This window comes from Amblyraja radiata, chromosome 4, assembly GCF_010909765.2.
Source record: "Amblyraja radiata isolate CabotCenter1 chromosome 4, sAmbRad1.1.pri, whole genome shotgun sequence".
Taxonomy (NCBI): domain Eukaryota; kingdom Metazoa; phylum Chordata; class Chondrichthyes; order Rajiformes; family Rajidae; genus Amblyraja; species Amblyraja radiata.
In genome coordinates, this window is record NC_045959.1 from 72,913,205 (window position 1) to 72,932,895 (window position 19,691).

The window sequence follows — 19,691 nt, forward strand, 5'->3', positions numbered from 1 at the left end:
CTTGACGCACAGCTTGGTAGCGTGCCCTTAATTGGTAACCACGGTATGCTGCTTGCAGAGTGACTACAGCCGCCTTTTGCATCAAGAAATGCTTTCTTGTAATGCACATTCTTATGAATGACTTAATACGGCGTGCTGCCTTGATTTTCTCTACCAATACTTTGGCTTTGATCCCGCGGTATAAGGCCTGAATACCAATCACTGCTTTTCTCCAACTATCATACTGTCTCACTTGGACATTTCCTATCTGGCATGTTCGGTATCGTTGCTGTACCGCAATGGCAGACCAGCGTAGTTTCTTAAAATACTGACGCTGTTTATGCATCTGATAATAAGTCTGTTTGACCTTGGCAGATTTATGCATGTACCGCAGTTGCTTTCGAACAAGCATTCCTCGGTAGGCTGCCTGAAGCAGTACAACACTGCTGCGTACCTTCATGTAAGTTTTGCGATTACCTACCATTTGAAGGTGTGCCCTATAATGAGTTTGCACTATTACAGCTGCTAATCTCATTGCCTTGTATTGACGATATATTCTATGCATTCTAAATGTTGCTTGTATTACCGTTGCTGCCTTCTGTTTGTTCCGGTTCTCTCTCCGTACCTTCATACCCCCTAAATGCAGCTTGAATAACTAGAGTTGCCCTTTGAATGGCAATTTTCCTTTGCCTTTGACTCCTTTTCCTTTGCCTTTTACCTTTGGCCTTTCCCCTCTGCACTTGACTTTGGTCATTTTTCACTTGACCTTTGTCCTTTTGCACTTGACCTTGGTCCTTTTGCAATTGACCTTGGTCCTTTTGCACTTGACCTTGGTCCTTTTGCACTTGGCCTTGGTCCTTTTGCACTTGACCTTTGTCCTTTTGCACTTGATCTTTGTCCTTTTGTACTTGATCTTTGTCCTTTTGCACTTGACCTTTGTCCACTGAGGGACTCCCTGCCCTCTTTAGTTCAGGCTCCTTGCCTCTGGATGCCCTTGGAGGTTTTGGCGAGAAATGAGCCATTAATGCCTCCTTAACCTCCTCGTACGTTTTCTCTGTGGGCATTGTTGGCAGCAGTAACGTACGTAAGGTATGATAACCCTCTCTTCCTAAGGCTAATATGAACCAATGTTCTCTTCTTCTCCTCTGCAGCGATATCATTAGAAATGAACGAAGCCTTCAAGACTTCAGTCCATTTCTCAAAATTGCACCCAGAATCTAACTGGGGCCACTTTCCTACAATTGAAGTAGCCATGTTACACTGTTGCTATTCAGGTACACTACGTTCTGTTCTCTCACACAGTGTTCTCTGCACTGGACTTATTTATTTTACATTCTAAGAGATTATCCAGCTCACTGACTATTACTTAATCTTATAATAATAGTATAAATCTCACATAAAATATAGTATAATCTTATAGTTCCCTTGGTGAGGCCCTTTTCTATTCCTATTCCTTCTATGCACACAGATTTACTTAAATTATTGATAACAGTGGCCCATACATTAAATCCAAACAGTCCCACTTTTACTGTGAAGGAATAGTGAACAATGCATTACATTCAACAGTCCTGCTTTTACTTTGAAAGATTTCACTGGTCCAGCTTGTCGGCCTATGCCTTCTCGACCTCTCGAGCTGCCCCCACCGGTACTTTTGCTGCTGGCCTCACCAGACCTTCACTTTTGCTGCTTTTGCTGGCTCCCCCGGGCTTCACCGTTACTTTTGCTGCCGCTGGCTCGCTGCCAAGTCGACTCCCGCTGCTCTGCTGACTTGCCTGCCCGCTGGCTCCACAGCCCTCACGGCTGCTACTGGACCCGCTGCTCGGCTCGTCGCTGGCTCCGTGGACACCCTACCGAAGGCGAGTCGCTGCTAGTTACCGCTGCTAGTCCCCGCTGTTCCAAGCGTCAGGACTGTGCCCCTCCGTCGGGGGCTGGCTAAGCGCTGTGTCCCGCATCTCTTGAACGGACCCGCTTCTCCCTCGGTCGGCTTTCTCTCGCGACCGGGCTGACTCTGCTCCCGATCGGGCTGAAGTGCTTAAGTGCTGTCCTGCTTCTCTCGTGCGGACCCACTCTTTACTCGGGGCCGGACTTCCTCTCACGTCCGGGCTTTCCCCGCTCTCGGCCATCCCCTGCGACCGGGCTTTCCCCCTCGGCCGGACCGCTTCTCTTACGCGGCCGGACCCTCTTTTCTGCTCACGGTCGGGCTGACTCTAATCCCGACCGGGCCTTCTTTACTTTCTTCCCCCACCGGGCTGACTGTTCCCGGTTGGGCTGAAGACTCAGACTCTGTCGGTGGCTCTCTGGACATGTCCGTGGCCTTCACGGTACTAGGCCCCCACCCGACATCTGTGGCTGCTCCTGGGGCTGGCCGTTGGCTTCACGGCACGAGCCCTCACGCGACGTTTGAGGTTCAAACGACGGACGTTTAACTGCCCTGCTTGTTTTCCTTCGCTCTTCCCTGAGCTATTGCTTCCCGTTCCTACCTTTTTTCTTTTCTTTTTTTTTTTCCTTTTGACGCCAATTCAAAACCATTTGGCGCCAAATCTTTAGGCTTCGTGCTGTTTCCAAATACACTTCTTTCTTTTTTTAAATCTTGCTTTTGATTCTTCTTGCTGGCCTTGTTCTTATCTTCGTTCTTTTATCCTCGTCGCCAATTGTTATGTATTCAGGATGCTTAGCACACTTGAATAAAGGCTCGGACATGGGAGTAATCTTACAAGCTTCTTTACTACAGGACGCCACCTTGAGTCTCCCGCACATGCGTACTTGCACAACATATGACAAGACACTCATTACATATGCTAATTACATATGCTAATTATCACATACCTAACAGTCTTCTCCATTCACCAGCTCCAGGAGAAGTGCAGAGAACAGCGGATGCCCCTGTATGTTGCTTTCATTGACCTCACCAAGGTGTTCAACCTCGTCAGCAGGGATGGCCTATTTAAGGCTCTGCCAAAGATCGGCTGCCCACCAAAACTGCAGAGCATTATAGAATCCTTCCACATCAACACGAAGGGGACAGTGTAGTTCAATGGCAGCTTCTCGGAGCCCTTCAACATCCAGTGGCATCAAACAAGGCTGCGTCCTCGCTCCCACACTCTTTGGGATTTTCTTCGCTCTGCTCCTGAAACATGCTTTCGGCACTGCAACAGAAGGGATCTACCTGCAGACTAGATCAGATAGCAGGCTCTTCAACCTCACCCTCCTCGGAGCAAAGACAAAAGTACGTGAAGCTCTCATCAGAGACATGATGTTTGCCGACAACGCTGCAGTTGTGTCCCACACCCAGCAGGAACTACAGTCACTGATGGACCGCTTCTATCGGGCATGCAGGACTTTAGGCTGACCATCAGCCTGAAGAAGACAAACGTCCTGGGGCAGGATAGAGGCGCCGCCTGTCATCACCATCGACGACTACGAACTCGATGCCGTCCATCAGTTCAAATACCTCGGCTCCACCATCACCAACAACCTCTCCTTGGACACAGAGATTGATAAGAAGATCGGGAAGGCAGCTACAACTCTCGCTCACCTCACAACTCGAGTGTGGATCAACCCAAAGCTGACACTGAAGACAAAGATAGCAGTCTATAATGCCTGTGTCAACAGCATGCTGCTGTACAGCAGCAAGACATGGACTACATATGCCAGACAGGAGAGAAGACTCAACATCTTCCACCTTAGAGGCATTCGCTATATCCTGGGCACACCCTGGCAAGACAGAGTGACCAACGCTGAGATCCTGTCTCACGCTGGCCTTCCTCGTATGTACACTGTACTCAGGCAGCGCAGACTGTGGTGGCTGGACCATGTCCACCGCATGGAGGATGGCCGTATTCCAAAAGATATTCTCTATGGAGAGCTGACATCTGGGAGGAGAACCATCGGCCGCCTGCAGCTACGTTACAAGGATGTCTGCAAGAGACATATGAAGGCGTTCGACATCGATGAGGAGTCCTGGGAGAGCCTTGCAGCTGACCACACGAGGTGGAGAGGCACCCTGAACCAACATCTCAAAACGGGGGAAGAGAAACTGCGGCAGACAAGTGGGCACGCAGAAAGGAGCACAGCAACTTTAACAAACCAGAGACCACATACAAATGTGACGTTTGCCACAGAGACGGTCACTCCCATATTGGTCTCTTCAGCCACAAGCGACGCTGCTCTAGCCGAGGTTTGGAGCAAGCAGCCAATAACTAGGATGCATCGCCCATGGTCAGTCATGACCGATGGGGGGGGGGGGTCTACAACAAAAATGTTATATTTGTGCATGGTGTGTGTTAGTGCAATACAAGGGAAAATGCAGAAAAGAGGGGGATGGGGAGGAAGGATGGGAGGGAAATGGGCAGAAAGAGATAGATTAAGCAGGGAGGAAAACATATCAAAAGAAAATTAACAAAATTATGAATTTGGTAGATGAGCTATCTCACACACCCACTGTCCCCCCGCAACACTTATTACACTGCGAGAGGCATAACAGAAGTCAGGTGCCCAAACTGGCTGATGTTCCGCTCCGTTGCGTACTACACGTCAGTCCATTGGATTTTGCAGGAGTGGTCTATCTTAGCCTTCTATGATCTTTGGTCAAAAATCAGATGCTGGAAAATCGAAGGTAGACAAAAATGCTGGAGAAACTCAGCGGGTGAGGCAGCATTATGGAGCGAAGGAAATGGGCAACGTTTCGGGCCGAAAATCTTCTTCAGACTGAAGAAGGGTTTCGGCTCGAAACGTTGCCCATTTCCTTCGCTCCATAGATTCTGCCTCACCCGCTGAGTTTCTCCAGCATTTTTGTCTACCGTAAAATTAGAGGTTTGTGAGAGGGGAGAAATGTAAAGGATATCTGAAGGGTTGGTTCTTCACACTAAGGGCGATTATTTTTTGGAACGAGCTGCCAAAGGAGGCAATTATTGATATTGGTCTATTATTGTCATTTATACAGATATACAGCAAAAAAATCTAGTTTTCACACTAAGGTAAATCATCCATACATGATTACAATCAATAGACAATAGACAATAGGTGCAGGAGTAGGCCATTCGGCCCTTCGAGCCAGCACCGCCATTCAATGCGATCATGGCTGATGATCCCCAATCAGTACCCAGTTCATGCCTTCTCCCCATATCCCCTGACTCCGCTATTTTGAAGAGCCCTATCTAGCTCTCTCTTGAAAGGATCCAGAGAACCTGCCTCCACCGCCCTCTGAGGCAAAGAATTCCACAGACTCACCACTCTCTGTGAGAAAAAGTGTTTCCTCGTCTCTGTTCTAAATGGCTTACTCCTTATTCTTAAACTGTGGCCGCTGGTTCTGGACTCCCCCAACATCGGGAACATGTTTCCTTCCTCTAGCGTGTCCAAGCCCTTAACAATCTTATATGTTTCAATGAGATTCCCTCTCATCCTTCTAAACTCCAGAGTCTACAAGCCCAGCTGCTCCATTCTCTCAGCATATGACAGTCCCGCCATCCCAGGAATTAACCTTGTAAACCACCACTGCACTCCCTCAATAGCAAGAATGTCCTTCCTCAAATTAGGGGACCAAAACTGCACACAATACTCCAGGTGTGGTCTCACTAGGGCTCTGTACAACTGCAAAAGGACCTCTTAGCTCCTATATTCGATTCCTCTTGTTATAAAGGCCAACATGCCATTCGCTTTCTTCACTGCCTGCTGTACCTGCTTGCTTACTTTCATAGACTGATGTACAAGGACCCCCAGATCCCGTTGTACTTCCCCTTTTCCCAACTTGACGCCAATTAGATAGTAATCTGCCTTCATGTTTTTGCTACCAAAGTGTTATCTAAATGTTCCAGGGATGAATGAAGGTCCAAGGAGATGGCACCTACCCTGGACCTGTTGTGGCAGGAGACAAATTTCAGTGAATGAAGGTTGTAGGGAAGGAGTTGATCCTATGACCAATCTTTCAAAGCACTTTGTGATAATGGATGGCAGATCCACCATGGGATAGTCATTAACTTACACTACCTTGCTTTCCTTTGGCAAACAAATACTAGTGGACATCTTAAAGCAGGTGGGATCCTCACAATAGAATAGGGAAAGGTTAGAGATATTTGCGAATACTTCTGACAAATGGTTTGTGCAGGTTGAGGACGTGGCTGAGGACTCCATTTGGGTCAGTTGCACTTTCAAGAAAACCAACCTGATGTCTATGACGGTGACCAATGGCTTAGGTACATCCGAGACATCATGGCTGGCAAAGACAACATGGTCTGAAAGGGCATATTTCTGTGTACATTTATGTGATTAACATTACTCATGCACTCAAAAGATCGTGTCCCTCCCTCCCGATTTTCTGTATTACAATACTGATTATGAATAATATTAATCACTCTCACTTACCAGGATGACATAGTCATATTGAAGTTCATTGTGACAGGAGCAGTAGGCCTACAAAAAAAAGCATGTCAGTTAGGTTATCAAAGATCAGTAACATTCCCCCTAAAATAAATTTGAAATGGCAAAACCTTTTCTGGAACAACTCAAAGGCAAGCCATAGTACATATTCAAAGATAAAATTTCTCAATGAGGTACAACGTTCCATTGTTGTCAAAAATCCAAGATTATCACTTCCAGCTTTATTGCAGAAGAGAAGCTGCACTCCAGAAACAAGTTATGCTTCAAATACAAAACGAAATGAGGAGGTGCTGGATGTCCTAAGACGCATGAACATCTTGAGGAATATAGCTAATATAGATTAATTCAAGTAAGTGAGCTATTGCATTTTGGGAAGTAAAACCAGGACAGAAATCTTCACAGGGAACATTAACACCTGGAGAGTAGGAGAATCTAGGGATACAATTACATAATTTCCTGAAAGTGGCATCTCAGATAGTGCTGAAGGCGGCCGATTTGTAATTTAAAAAATCACATGTGGTTAAAATGCACATTGTCAGATTTTAATAAAGGCCATTTTTACACATTTTGGTTTCACCATGTAGAAATTACAACAGTCTTTATACATAGCCCCCCCCCCCCCTATTTTGAAGAGCCCTATCTAGCTCTCTCTTGAAAGGATCCAGAGAACCTGCCTCCACCGCCCTCTGAGGCAAAGAATTCCACAGACTCACCACTCTCTGTGAGAAAAAGTGTTTCCTCGTCTCTGTTCTAAATGGCTTACTCCTTATTCTTAAACTGTGGCCCCTGGTTCTGGACTCCCCCAACATCGGGAACATGTTTCCTTCCTCTAGCGTGTCCAAGCCCTTAACAATCTTATATGTTTGGGACACAGCAATGTAATGTAAATGAAAGTAGTCAGATTTAGTATTTTGTTGTATATACCTTGCCTGCAATGACTGCTTGAAGTCTGTGATTCATGGACAGCACCAGTTGCTTGGTGTCTTCTCTGGTGATGCTCTGCCAGGCCTGTAATGCAGTCATCTTTAGCTTATGCTTATTATGGGGGCTAGTCCCCTTCAGATTTCCCTTCAACATATAAAAGGCATGCTCAATTGGGATCAGATCGGGTGATAGACTTGGCCACTCAAGAATTGACCTGTTTTTTACTTTGAAAAACTCCTTTGTTGCTTTAGCAGTGTTTGCGATCAATGACTTGCCGTAGAATGAACCGCCGGCCAATGAGTTTTGAGGCCTTGTTTGAACATGAGCAGATAGGATGTGTCTATACACTTCAAAATTAATTATGCTACAACCATCAGCAGTTGTATCATCAATGAAGATAAGTGAGCCAGTAACTTCAGCAACCATACATGCCCAGGCCATAACACCCCCACCACCATGTTTAACAGATGGTGGTATGCTTTGGATCTTGGGCAGTTCCTCCTCTCCTCCATACTTTGCTCTTGCCATCACTCTGATACAAGTTAATCTTCGTCTCATCTGTCCACAACACCTTTTTCCAGAAATGTGATTGCTCTTTTAAGTACTTCTTGGCAAACTGTAACCTGGCCATCCTATTTTTGCGGCTAACCAGTGGTTTGCATCCTGCAGTGTAGCCTCTGTTCATGAAGTCTTCTGTGGACAATGGTCATTGACAAATTCACACCTGACTCCTGGGGAGCATTTCTGATCTGTTGGACAGGTGTTGGGGATTTTTCTTTATTATAGAGAGAATTCTTCTGTTATCAGCTATGGAGGTCTTCGTTAGCCTGCCAATCCCTTCGCGATTAGTGAGCTCACCAGTGCTCTCTTTTTTCTTAATGATGTTCCAAACAATTGATTTTGGTAAGCCTAAGGTTTGGCTGGATGTCTGGAGGAAAGACTAGGTGCCGAGAACTCTCTTATACCTGCATTAAGGAGGCAATTTAACACACCTGAGCAATTACAAACACCTGTGAAGCCATGTGTCCCAAACATTATGGTTCCCTGAAATGGGGAGACTATGTATAGCACAGCTGTAATCTCTACATGGTGAAACCAAAATGTATAAAAATGGCCTTTATTAAAATCTGACAATGTGCACTTTAACCACATGTGATTTTTTTCTATTACAAATCTCAAATTGGGAAGCACAGAGGCAAATAAATAAATGATGGGTCTTTGTCCCAAACATTATGGAGGGCACTGTACATGGATAGGAAAGCTTTGGGCCAAATGCAGGCAAATGGTTGTAGTTTAATTGGGGCACCTTGGCTGGCATCGACAAATTGTACTTGTGAAGGTATAAAATGTTATAAAAGTGATAGCAAATATGATTATATTTGAATACAATGATCAGAGATTTTAACAAAGGAAGAGAACACCTTATTAGGTAGTTTCCTTTTACAGAATGTGGACTATGCTGGCAAACTCAGCATTTATTGCATATCAACAAGTGCTTGAGAGAATAATGATGAGCCGCCAATTTTTTACACTGCTGAAATATGTTGAAATAATTTAACATTAAAGAAAACAACAGAAGGATTCTGACACGTGGACAATGGGTGATATGTTTTCCTAGTTCAAATTGAGAGCATTGAAGAATGGGAAATGTAGGTGCAAGTGATCTCCTGCTTGCTGCTTTTGATCGAGGATTTTGGAGGAACAAGCAAAGGAGGAGGCATGGCAAACCACTGCAGTGCATGGCTGTGGATGATTGAGGGCAGACAACAATTACATTGTCATGAGACCAGTGTCACATAAAGGCCAAAACAACACATTTCCTTTCCTTGAAATCAATCGGTGGGTTTTGACAGAAGCAGAATAAATTCATGGACATCATTATAGTTAGAAGTATTTCCTTTAATTTCAAATTTTATTTGATCATATTAGTGGGATTTGAATCCATGGCGCTTGATAATCAGATCATGTACCCGGATTATTAAGCCTGTATTGAACTGCTGGGTATGTTAGCTCTGAGTGATTTGAATCCTATCTCTGATAGATTTGGAAAAGGGAGACTCTGGGAAAAACAGACACAGAAAATAAATGTGAAAGCAGCAGGATTTTCATGTTGCAAATGTGGAAGTTAGTTGGTAAACTTGGCATTATGAATCACAGTCTGAATGATGGTTAATGAGCTGCAGGAAAGGATGGTGACCACAAAAACAAATCTATGAGTACATTTGGGGAGACACAATATCTTAAACAATGACCTGCAATTACATCACTAATGAGCTTAGCTTTAATTAAAGCATTTTATTTTAGATTTGAACTGATTTTTTAATAGAAATAGCTAAATTATGTATCATATTTTTTCAAACATTGGAGGCTGTAGGTTGGTCTATTAAGTCTATGCCAGCGTTTCAGAACATCCACACCATTCCCTTGCCTCATCTATATCCCTGTAGTCTATTCTCTCTCGCATGCTCACAGCTCCTCCTGATTTTCCTGTCACCCACATACTCAAGAGTTATTTACAGGAGTCAATTAATTTTCCTGCATGATTTTTTAACATACTAAGAAACCAGAACATCTGAAGGTAACCATACAAACACAGAGTAACAAGCAAGCTTCACATAGGCAGTACCTGGAATCTGGATCACTGGGATTACGAGGCAGCAGCAATAACTGCTGTGCCACTTCCAATAAGCAAACTACCACAAGACACAAATTGTCATCCTTCCCTAGCATTTCAAAGGAGTTATCGTTCCTAGTCACTTTCCCTTGGGAAAATCAAGGTGAAATATGATTGGCTCACAACATGTTACTTTGTTGGCGCCCTTATGTGGCGACCTTGTTAACCTTGGGTATGCAAAACAAAGAATAAGTCTGACGAAGGGTCTCGACCTGAAACGTCGCCTATTCTTTCGCTCCGTAGATACTGCCTCACCCGCTGAGTTTCTCCAGCATTTTTGTCTACCTTAAAGAATTTCATTGTGTCACATGTGGCAATAAAGTATTCATTCATTCATAATAAATGATTTATTCTAATTTGCTGTCAATGTTTAAGCAAGTAAAAATTGGTCCATATAAACCTTTTGATTCAAGTACTTACGCATTTGGACAAATGTATTTCACATGTGGTATCTTGATAGTTGACAGTCCCTCAGCCCAACCATGTCTGTCAAAGGCAAACATGTAAAGAACTATAAAATGTTGAATAAATAGTCCCATTAAAACAGATTGTTGATACACTGCAGCTCCCCCAAGGTATAAATTAGGTTTTGGACAAATATCTTCTGAATCTGAAGCTCGACGTATGTGTTTGGGCTACAATGGAAAATAACACAATTCCCCCAATTCTAAACTGCAAGGACAGTTCTGTAACTACAGAATGCTTGAGCTGTTTGACCAAAATAAATTATATACATTGATAATATAAAATAGATTTCACAACGTTATTTCTTGTTCCATTATTTCAAAAGTGAATAAATTGAAATAACAGTATAAACTCTATTGTGAGTGTATGGGAGTACCGCTTTTAGTGGAAGGTTAGGGTGTTAAAGTGGAAGCAGGTGCATGATGGTCAGAATAACAATAGTATGGATGGCTGCCCAAGAACAATCGTCACAATATACATTACATTATTGCTAATAGTTCAACAACATGAGCAGTATATTGTGGTGTAGAACATAAGGGATGATTTGTCCATACCACACTCACGATCTTTATAGTCCCACTTGTCCCATGTGGCCGCACACCAAGGCTACTGCTCAGTCTGCAGGCTGGCAATAAAACTCTAGGATTGTAAAACCCAACTTAACTTGGATTACTTGTAGCAGCAATTTTATAGACAATAGGTGCAGGAGTAGGCCCTTCGAGTCTGCACCGCCTTCACTGTGATCCTGGCTAATCATCCTCATTCAGTAACCCGACCTTGCCTTCTCCCCATATCCCTTGACTCCACTATCTTTAAGACCTCTATCTAACTCTCTCTTGAAAGCATTCAGAGAATTGGCCTCCACTGCCTTCTGAGGCAGAAAATTCCACAGATTCACAATTCTCTGGGTGAAAAAGCTTTTCCTCATCTCCGTTATAAATGGCCTACTCCTTATTCTTAAACTGTTGCCCCTCGTTCTGCACTCCCCCAACATCGAGAACACGTTTCCTGCCTACAGCATGTCCAATCCCTTAATAATCTTATATGTTTCAATAAGATCCCTTCTCATCTTTCTAAATTCCACTGTATACAAGGCCAGTCACCCCATTCTTTCAACATATGACAGTCCAGCCATCCCAGGAATTAACCTCGTGTACCTACGCTGCACTCCCTCAATAGCAAGAATATCCTTCCTCAAAACAGTACACAATATTCCAGGTGTGGTCTCACCAGGGCCCTCTACAACTGCAGAAGGACCTCTTTGCTCCGATATTCAACTCCTCTTGTTACAAAGGCCAACATGCCATTAGTTTTCTTCACTGCTTGCTGTACCTGCATGCTTACTTTCAGTGACTGATGCACAAGGACACCCAGATCTCATTGTACCTCCCCTTTTCCTATCTTGACACCATTCAGATAATAATCTGCCTTCTGGTTCTTGCCACCAAAATGGATAACCTCACATTTATCCAGATTAAAATGCTTCTGCCATGCATCTGCCCACTCACCCAACCTGTCCAAGTCACTCAGCATCCGCATAGCATCCTCTTCAAACTTCACACTGCCACCGAGCTTTGTGTCATCTGCTAATTTGCTAGTGGTATTTTAAATCCCTTCATCTAAATCATTAATGTATATTGTAAATAGTTGCGGTCCTAGTACCAAGCCTTGAGTTACCCCACTAGTCACTACCTGCCATTCTGAAAGGGACTCGTTAATCCCTACTCTTTGTTTCCCGTCTGCCAACCCATTTTCTATCCATGTCAATACCCTACCCCCAATACCATGTGCTTTAATTTTGCCCACTAATCTCCTTTGTGGGACCTTATCAAAGGCTTTCTGAAAGTCCAGGTACACTACATCCACCGGCTCTCCATTGTCCATTTTCCTAGACCTCAAAAAATTCCAGAGGATTAGTCAAGCATGATTTCCCCACCAGGGGCACCGCACAATTGGCAGCCCCAACAGTCTGTGTGTTTTATCGTCTTTTTTTTAGCGTGTGTTAAAAGTCCGTGTAAATGTTCTGTTTGTTTTATGTGGGGGGAGAGGGAGGGGTCGGGGGAAACTTTTTTTTCAGTTTCTTACCTTGCCAGAGATGCAATTAACTTTCGGATTGCGTTCTCTGGTCGCTCTGCGGCCTACCATCGATCGAGCTGGAGGCCTCCTCGGACTGACTTTGGGCCTCACCGCGGGGTGTGGAGTTACATCGGAGCCGATCCCTTGCCTGGGATCGCTCCAACCGTGGCCTGCAGACTTACCATCAAGAGCTCTCAGTCTCGGGAGAGGCTAGTCGGGAAGCTCCAACTGCACAGAGGCTCGACCAGCCCCGACACGGGGTCCGATCATCCGGCGAGATGGAATTTACATCCCCTGATGCAGGAGCTGAGCACCTCGATGCAGAGGGCCCAAACACTCCCGACTGCGGGAGAGCTAAGGTAAGAGATTTAAACTTTTTTTTTCACCTTCCATCAGTCAGGAATGTGGAGAAGGCACTGTGGTTGGTGTTTATGTTCCAATGTATTTGGTGTGTTCCGTTGTTTTTTATTTGTATGACTGACTTGGCAAATGAAATTTCTCGTATGTTGCAAAACATACTTGGCTAAAAGTATTATTGTGATTGATTGTGAAATCCATGCTGACTTGGACCAATCCTGTTACTGCTATCCAAATGTGCCACAATTTCATTTTTTATAATTGACTCCAGCATCTTCCCCACCGATGTCAGGCTAACTGGTCTATAATTCCGTTTTCTCTCTCCCTCCTTTCTTAAAAAGTGGGATAACATTAGCTCCCCTCCAATCCACAGGAACAGATCCTGAATCTGTAGAACATTGGAAAATGATCACCAATGTGTCCATGATTTCTAGAGCCACCTCCTTAAGTACCCTGGGATGCAGACCATCAGGCCCTGGGGATTTATCAGCCTTCAGTCCCATCAATCTACCCAACACCATTTCCTGCCTAATGTGAATTTCCTTCAGTTCCTCCATCACCTTAGGTCCTCTGGCCACTAGTACATCTTCTCACTCGTATTCGGTAAAATGTTGCTTATTCAGAAGCATGTACAGTGAATTACATTTATTGTTCACAATAACAGGAATAGACAGAAAACACTTAACTAGGAAACACATCGATAAATAACACCCCTGTCAGAAAAGTAATTGGGTTCAGAATGTGAAGGGATCATCAGGCTGATGATCTTACATCATAACTCAATTCCAAAGATACTGACAGACCTGCTGAGTACTTCCTGCATCCTTAGTTTAGTTTAGAGATACAGCATGGAAACAGTTCCTTCTGCCCACTGAGTCCACACCGACCATGGATCACCCGTACACGTGTTTTATCCTACAGACGGAATTAACCCACAAACCCACACATGTTTGGAATGTTGGAGGTAACCGAAACACCCAGCGAAAACCCACACGGTCACAGGGAGACTGTACAAACTCCGTGCAGACAGCATCGTAGTCAAGATCGAACCCGGGTCTCTGGAACTTTAAGGCAGCAACTCTACTGCTGCACCACTGTGCTGCCAAAACACTCTGTTTCAATTTCAGATTTCCAGGATTTTGACTATTAAAAAACCATTATATATCAAATATTTCATTTACATCATGCTACTTAGAGCACATGAAGAACAATAAAATACTCTTCCAATGTATAAATGGTTCGTGTTGAATTAACTTAATTAAAAAGGATTTCCAACTACCACTTCATGTACATTTTCAATAATTAGCTACCATGTGCTTTTGTCTGTTTTTTAAATCCAATTTTATTGTTAATTTAGTAACCAAAAGTGAATTGTCATATGTTTGTGTACAATTCTGAAAATGAGGAGTAATTCAATAATGTTCATATTACATCTGGGCAGTCCTTCTGCTTGTAGTCTTCCTAACTAATCCAAACACATGCTTATCGCATACATGCCTAGAAAGTGATCTCTACGTTACGTCTTGATAGTGGGGAAGGAATACAACTGACCCCCAACATTTAGCTTAGACACAAACATGGACCTTTTTACACGTGTGGCCACTGAAAAAAAACGTACAGAAATCCTAGTTGATTTTAGCCGAGGAAAACAAAGCCATCCAATTTAAACATGACCTTATTGATCTTAATTCCACACAGATTGCCCAACTGAGAAACAGGGCACTATTGACTAAAATTTAAGTTTCATAGTAATTTGTCCATTGCACCTGAACATATATTTTTTTAATCTCCTCTTACCCAGTGTCTCCCAGTCCATGGAGAAAGATAACCTGCAAATAAAAATAAGAAAACTGTAAAAGATTTATATTAAACGAGCTTTAATTGTAAAAAAATCAGTTTGTGTCTACATTGAAATGCAAATTCCCTAATAAAAATTGTCACAAATTCTCCTTGCATGGCAAATATTCATACAATTGACACAGACCTTTATTTGAACGTTGCAGCTCAAATTCACAGCTCCAAACAAACTTTAGGATCACTTAATTGTTATTTGGCAATATAATTTCCAGTCATATTTATTACCTTGTGACAATATTGGATTTGTATACCGAGTAGCTCACTAGTCTAAAATTAGTTCTGTATATGTATGAGTTTGTTTCAGTGTCAGAATGCAGTCTGACTGATATTTCATATTCAGAGTACAGACATTTATCATATATAGCACCTCAAATATAATGGCAAAATGCTATTTAGGTACTGCCAATTAAATATGTACCTAGGCAACCAAAATGTTAAATTATCAAATAAACACCTGGTCAATAATTATGGTCAAAAACTTGGTAACATAAAATTAACCAGGAAATGCATCGATAAATATCACTCCTAGATGTGAGTCACACTGTCAGATAAGCAATTGAGTGGACACATCAAGGATGTTTGGAGAACAAAGTTGCAAAGATGTAAACATGAAGGGGGCAGTAATTCGAGTCTAGAGCCGAGGAACAGGAATGTGACAATCTTTGTTCCGTTTGAGATGAACATAAATTTAAATGATAATTGTAGGTTGAGGCAAATAGAGAATCAAGTGAAAAGCAAAGTGCTGGAGGAACTCAGCAGGGCAAGCAAGGTTTTACATCGGAACACTTCCTCAGACTGATTGTAGTAGAGGGAAGAAAGCAGGAAAAGAGAGTTCATCAAGTGATTTGGTAAATTATTGGATCATTAAATAATTGAATGAATGACAGAACAAAAGTGTTTAATCATGTGCTACATCGTTTAAGAGGTAAAAGCCCTGTCCCACGGTACGAGTTCATTCCAAGAGCACTCACGAATTTAAAAAAATCAAACTCGTGGTAAGCACGGAGAATGAACGTAGCGGGTTCGTCGGAGCTCGGGGACTTCACTTAGCGGCTCGTAACGCCAACTGCAGGTACTCGGGAAGATTTGTTAACGGCAGGTAAGCACGGGAAGACTCGTGAAGATTTTTCAACATGTTGAAAAATGTCCACGAGAGCCCCGAGTACCGACGAGTGGGCATTACCGTAAATCTCCGAGTTCGAATCAGGGCAAACTCGGGAGAGCTCTTGAAATGAACTCGTACCGTGGGACAGGGCTATAAATCTTTCTTCCTCCATGTATTTCTTAGAAATCTTTCCACTGTGTTCTTTCAAGTAATTAATTCCTGACCACAAATCACCTCCAATTATTTTCAAAATTTAAACCCATCTCCTTTGGTTATTGAACTTTCTGCTGCAACAAACACATCTTCTCCAAAGAAAACTATGTAGAAACAAGGAGCTGCAGATGCTGGTTTATAAAAAAAAGTGGTGGAATAACTCAGCAGGTCAGGCAGAACCTCCGGAGAAAACTAATGTTATGGTTTGGGGCCTATCTTCAGAGTCTGAAGAATAAGTAACAGGGGAAAAGATGTAGTTGAGATTGCTCAGGAAAACAGCATAGATTTAGTCATAGAGTAATACCAGGGCTCGAAATTAACGGTTGCCCGGTTGCCAATGGCCACCTAAAGTCCCGCCGGGCAACCCTAAAAGCCGTGTCATTTTGCCCGGCTTGGCCCCCCCCTCTCTATCTCTCTCTCATTCTCCATCTCCGCTCGCCATCCGTGTCCGGGCAGCCGGGTCTCCGCTCTCCAGCCGCTCATCATCCGCCGACATGGCCGGCCGCCTTGCACATGTGCACTGCCACGGCCAGCACATCCTCGGCTGCCCTGCACATGCGCACCACCACAGCCTGCACATCCTCCCCCTGCACATGCGCACAATCCGGCCAGCACATCATCGGTCGCTCTGCACATGTGCATTGCCACGGCCAGCACATCCTCGGCTGCCCTGCTCATGCGCACTGCCACTGCCAGCACGGCCAGCCCTATCTGGGACAGATGATGATAAAACTCTCTTGACTTGGACTTAAGCAAAAAAGGGTTCTTGGGAAAAAAGAGCTACCTTAAATTTAGTTGCGTCTGGTTTGGGTAACTATGGTAGGGTGAAGACTATTCCATGTTTTAATTGTGCGGGGGAACTCCATGGAGCAGCCAGCATCTCTGGATAGAAGAAATTGGGTGACGTTTAGGGTAGAGACCCTTCTTTAGACTCCCTCTGGTTTTAGTGTTTTTAATTTAATTTAAAGATACAACGCGGAAACAGGCCATTCGGCCCGGTTCCACGCCGACCACCCGTACACAATATATATGTGTGTGTGTGTGTGTGCGCATGTGTGTGTGCGTGCGCGTATAATATATACCCACACACACACACAATTTGCATCCTGGGATTAATAAAGTTCTATCGTATAGTATCGTGTGTGTAGGAAGGAACTGCAGATGCTGATTTAAACTGAAGATAGACGCAAAAAGCTGGGGTAACTCAACAGGTCAGACAGAATCTCTGGACAAAAGGAAAATATTACGTTTTGGGTTGGGTCTGAAAAAGGTTCCTGCACACCTTTGGAATGTGGAAGGAAGCAAGAGCGCCTGGAGAAAACCCATGGAATCAAAGGGAAAAAGAGCAAACTCCATACAGACAGCACCCATATTCAGGATCAATTCCGGGTCTCTGGCAATCTGGCACTTTCAGGCAGCAACTTTATGGCCAATGTACTACCCCATAGTCTTGAACTGAATTAAAACATACAGTAGCTGTAAAGGGGGACATAACATAACTTTAGAGATTTGAGACTGAAAATGGATAGTTTATTTTTTTTAGTAACAACGTATAATTTTTTGTGTGTTGGAAAACAAAATAGTGGCACAGCTGGTAGACTTGCTGCCTCACAGGCCACAGATCTGTGTTCGATCCTGTCCTCGGGCACTGTCTGTGTTGAATTTTTACATTCTCCCTGCAAGCGTGTGGGTTTCCTCCCATATCCCAAAGACGCATTGGCTTTGTAGGTTAACTTGTCTCTGTAAAATTGCCCCTAATGTGCAGGGAGTGAGTGACGAAAGTAGGATAACAGAACTTGTATGAATGGGTGGTAGACAAAAAAGCTGGAGAAAATCAGCGGGTGAGGCAGCATCTATGGAGCGAAGGAATAGGCGACGTTTCGGGTCGAGACCCTTCTTCAGACTGATGTCGGGGGGGGGGAGGGGGCAGGAAAAAGAAAGGAAGAGGCGGAGACAGTAGGCTGTGGGAGAGCTGGGAATGGGAGGGGAAGGAGGGAGAAAGCAAGGACTACTTGAAATTGGAGAAGCCAATGTTCATACTGCTGGGGTGTAAACTACCCAAGCGAAATATGAGGTGCTGTACTTCCAATTTGTGGTGGGCCTCACTCTGGCCATGGAGGAGGCCCAGAACAGAAAGGTCGGATTCGGAATGGGAGGCGGAGTTGAAGTGCCAAGTCACCGGGAGATCAGGTTAGTTATTGCGAACTGAGTGGAGGTGTTGTGCGAAGCGATCGCCAAGCCTGAGCTTGGTCTCACCAAGGTTGATCATACGCTGAAAATCCAAGCACATTTTTGTTTGGAAGTGGAAAGAAATAATAGAAATTGCATTCATTGCAACGTGTAAAAAGAGTTGAGATACTGTATTATAAATTTGCTGCATGTCATTGTGGTATATATCATGTCTTGATTGGTGAATATGTTTAGTTTGTGACTTTATTTGAAGCAGAAATAATATGTGAATGCTTCATTGAGCATAATTCCGACTGGTAATTACGCACTTCGTCTGAGCACATTACCACACGTCATGTAAGCTGTCTTAAATGACCACCTAAACTGTCATTTGGCAACCTAAAAAGCTGCCTAGGTTGCCCGGCTGGAAACAGAGAAAAAAAGTTAAGTGAGAGCCCTGTAAAAGTGAAGTGCCTAGAAGTAGCTGGAATACAGCAGATAGGAACGTGATTAACATTAAAACACAAAGTACGTGCTACCCTAATACCAGAAAAAGTGCTAAACTGCTAACACACACTCATGCTATGGGGCAATAACGAACTCCATATGTAATAGTAAACTATCTACGTGTCAACAAGCACAAAATTAATTGTGTAGATGCCAGTATATCATTGGGGTAATCAAGTGGGCACCTACCTTCACTGCTGTTTTGTTGAGTTCGGCCCACTTAATGCTTTATACCATCTATAAAATATGTTGTGATAACTTGCGTAGACTACATTAACCATCAAGCTCTATTACCGATGACAACAGACACATAATATATCACCACTTGTATGTTCCCGCAAAATCATACACCTCCTGGTGCGAAAACACATTTGCTGCTTCCAAGGTCATCATTCAGTGTAAATCTTAGAACCTTTGTCCAACAACATATTGCACTCAGAGCAATGTCATACTTTGAAAACAAAACCTTTGCAGACAATAGAGAGAATATAACTGGCTCAGGTTTATATGAGCCAGTTACATAAACCTGATATACAGAACCAACTATTCATTTGATACTCGGAATCAAAAGAGCAGGAATAGATCAATGGCACAATAAAAAGGCTACAAATATTCAGGGGAGACAGGATGAAAGATTATCATAGTCTATCCTTTAGGATAATCTTTCATTATAGGCTCAGAATGGAAATGGATCATAGCGATAGGAAGGTGATCCAGCTGAAATCTTGTCCCACACTCAATAGCTCAGGAGTTCATTTGCTCTTCGATAACCACGGCACACTACGAAGAATGCAGTATAGTTTACCGACTTGCAATAACATTAGTTTACCGTACTAATTTACAACTTTAATGAAAACTAGACCAAGGGTGACCCGTCGGGTCCCGTTCCCTCAACGCGCGGTTGCGGCGGGGATGGGCCTGCGGCGTCACACACTTACACTAACCACCCCCATACACACGGGAGGGGGAGAGAGGAGGGGGGAGAGAGGA

The 19,691-nt window shown here is 43.7% G+C and overlaps 1 protein-coding gene across 1 annotated transcript in view; it reads right to left on the minus strand.

Annotated features, from left to right (window-relative positions):
* Positions 1 to 19,691, minus strand: part of lypla1 (lysophospholipase 1) — a 51,512-nt gene that overhangs the window by 24,452 nt on the left and 7,369 nt on the right. Inside the window, exons 2-4 of the mRNA XM_033019735.1 lie at positions 14,648 to 14,679; positions 10,373 to 10,438; positions 6,340 to 6,387 (exon numbers count right to left, since the gene is read on the minus strand). Of these exons, the coding sequence (XP_032875626.1) occupies positions 6,340 to 6,387; positions 10,373 to 10,438; positions 14,648 to 14,679 (146 nt within the window). The remainder of the gene's footprint in view (positions 1 to 6,339; positions 6,388 to 10,372; positions 10,439 to 14,647; positions 14,680 to 19,691) is intronic.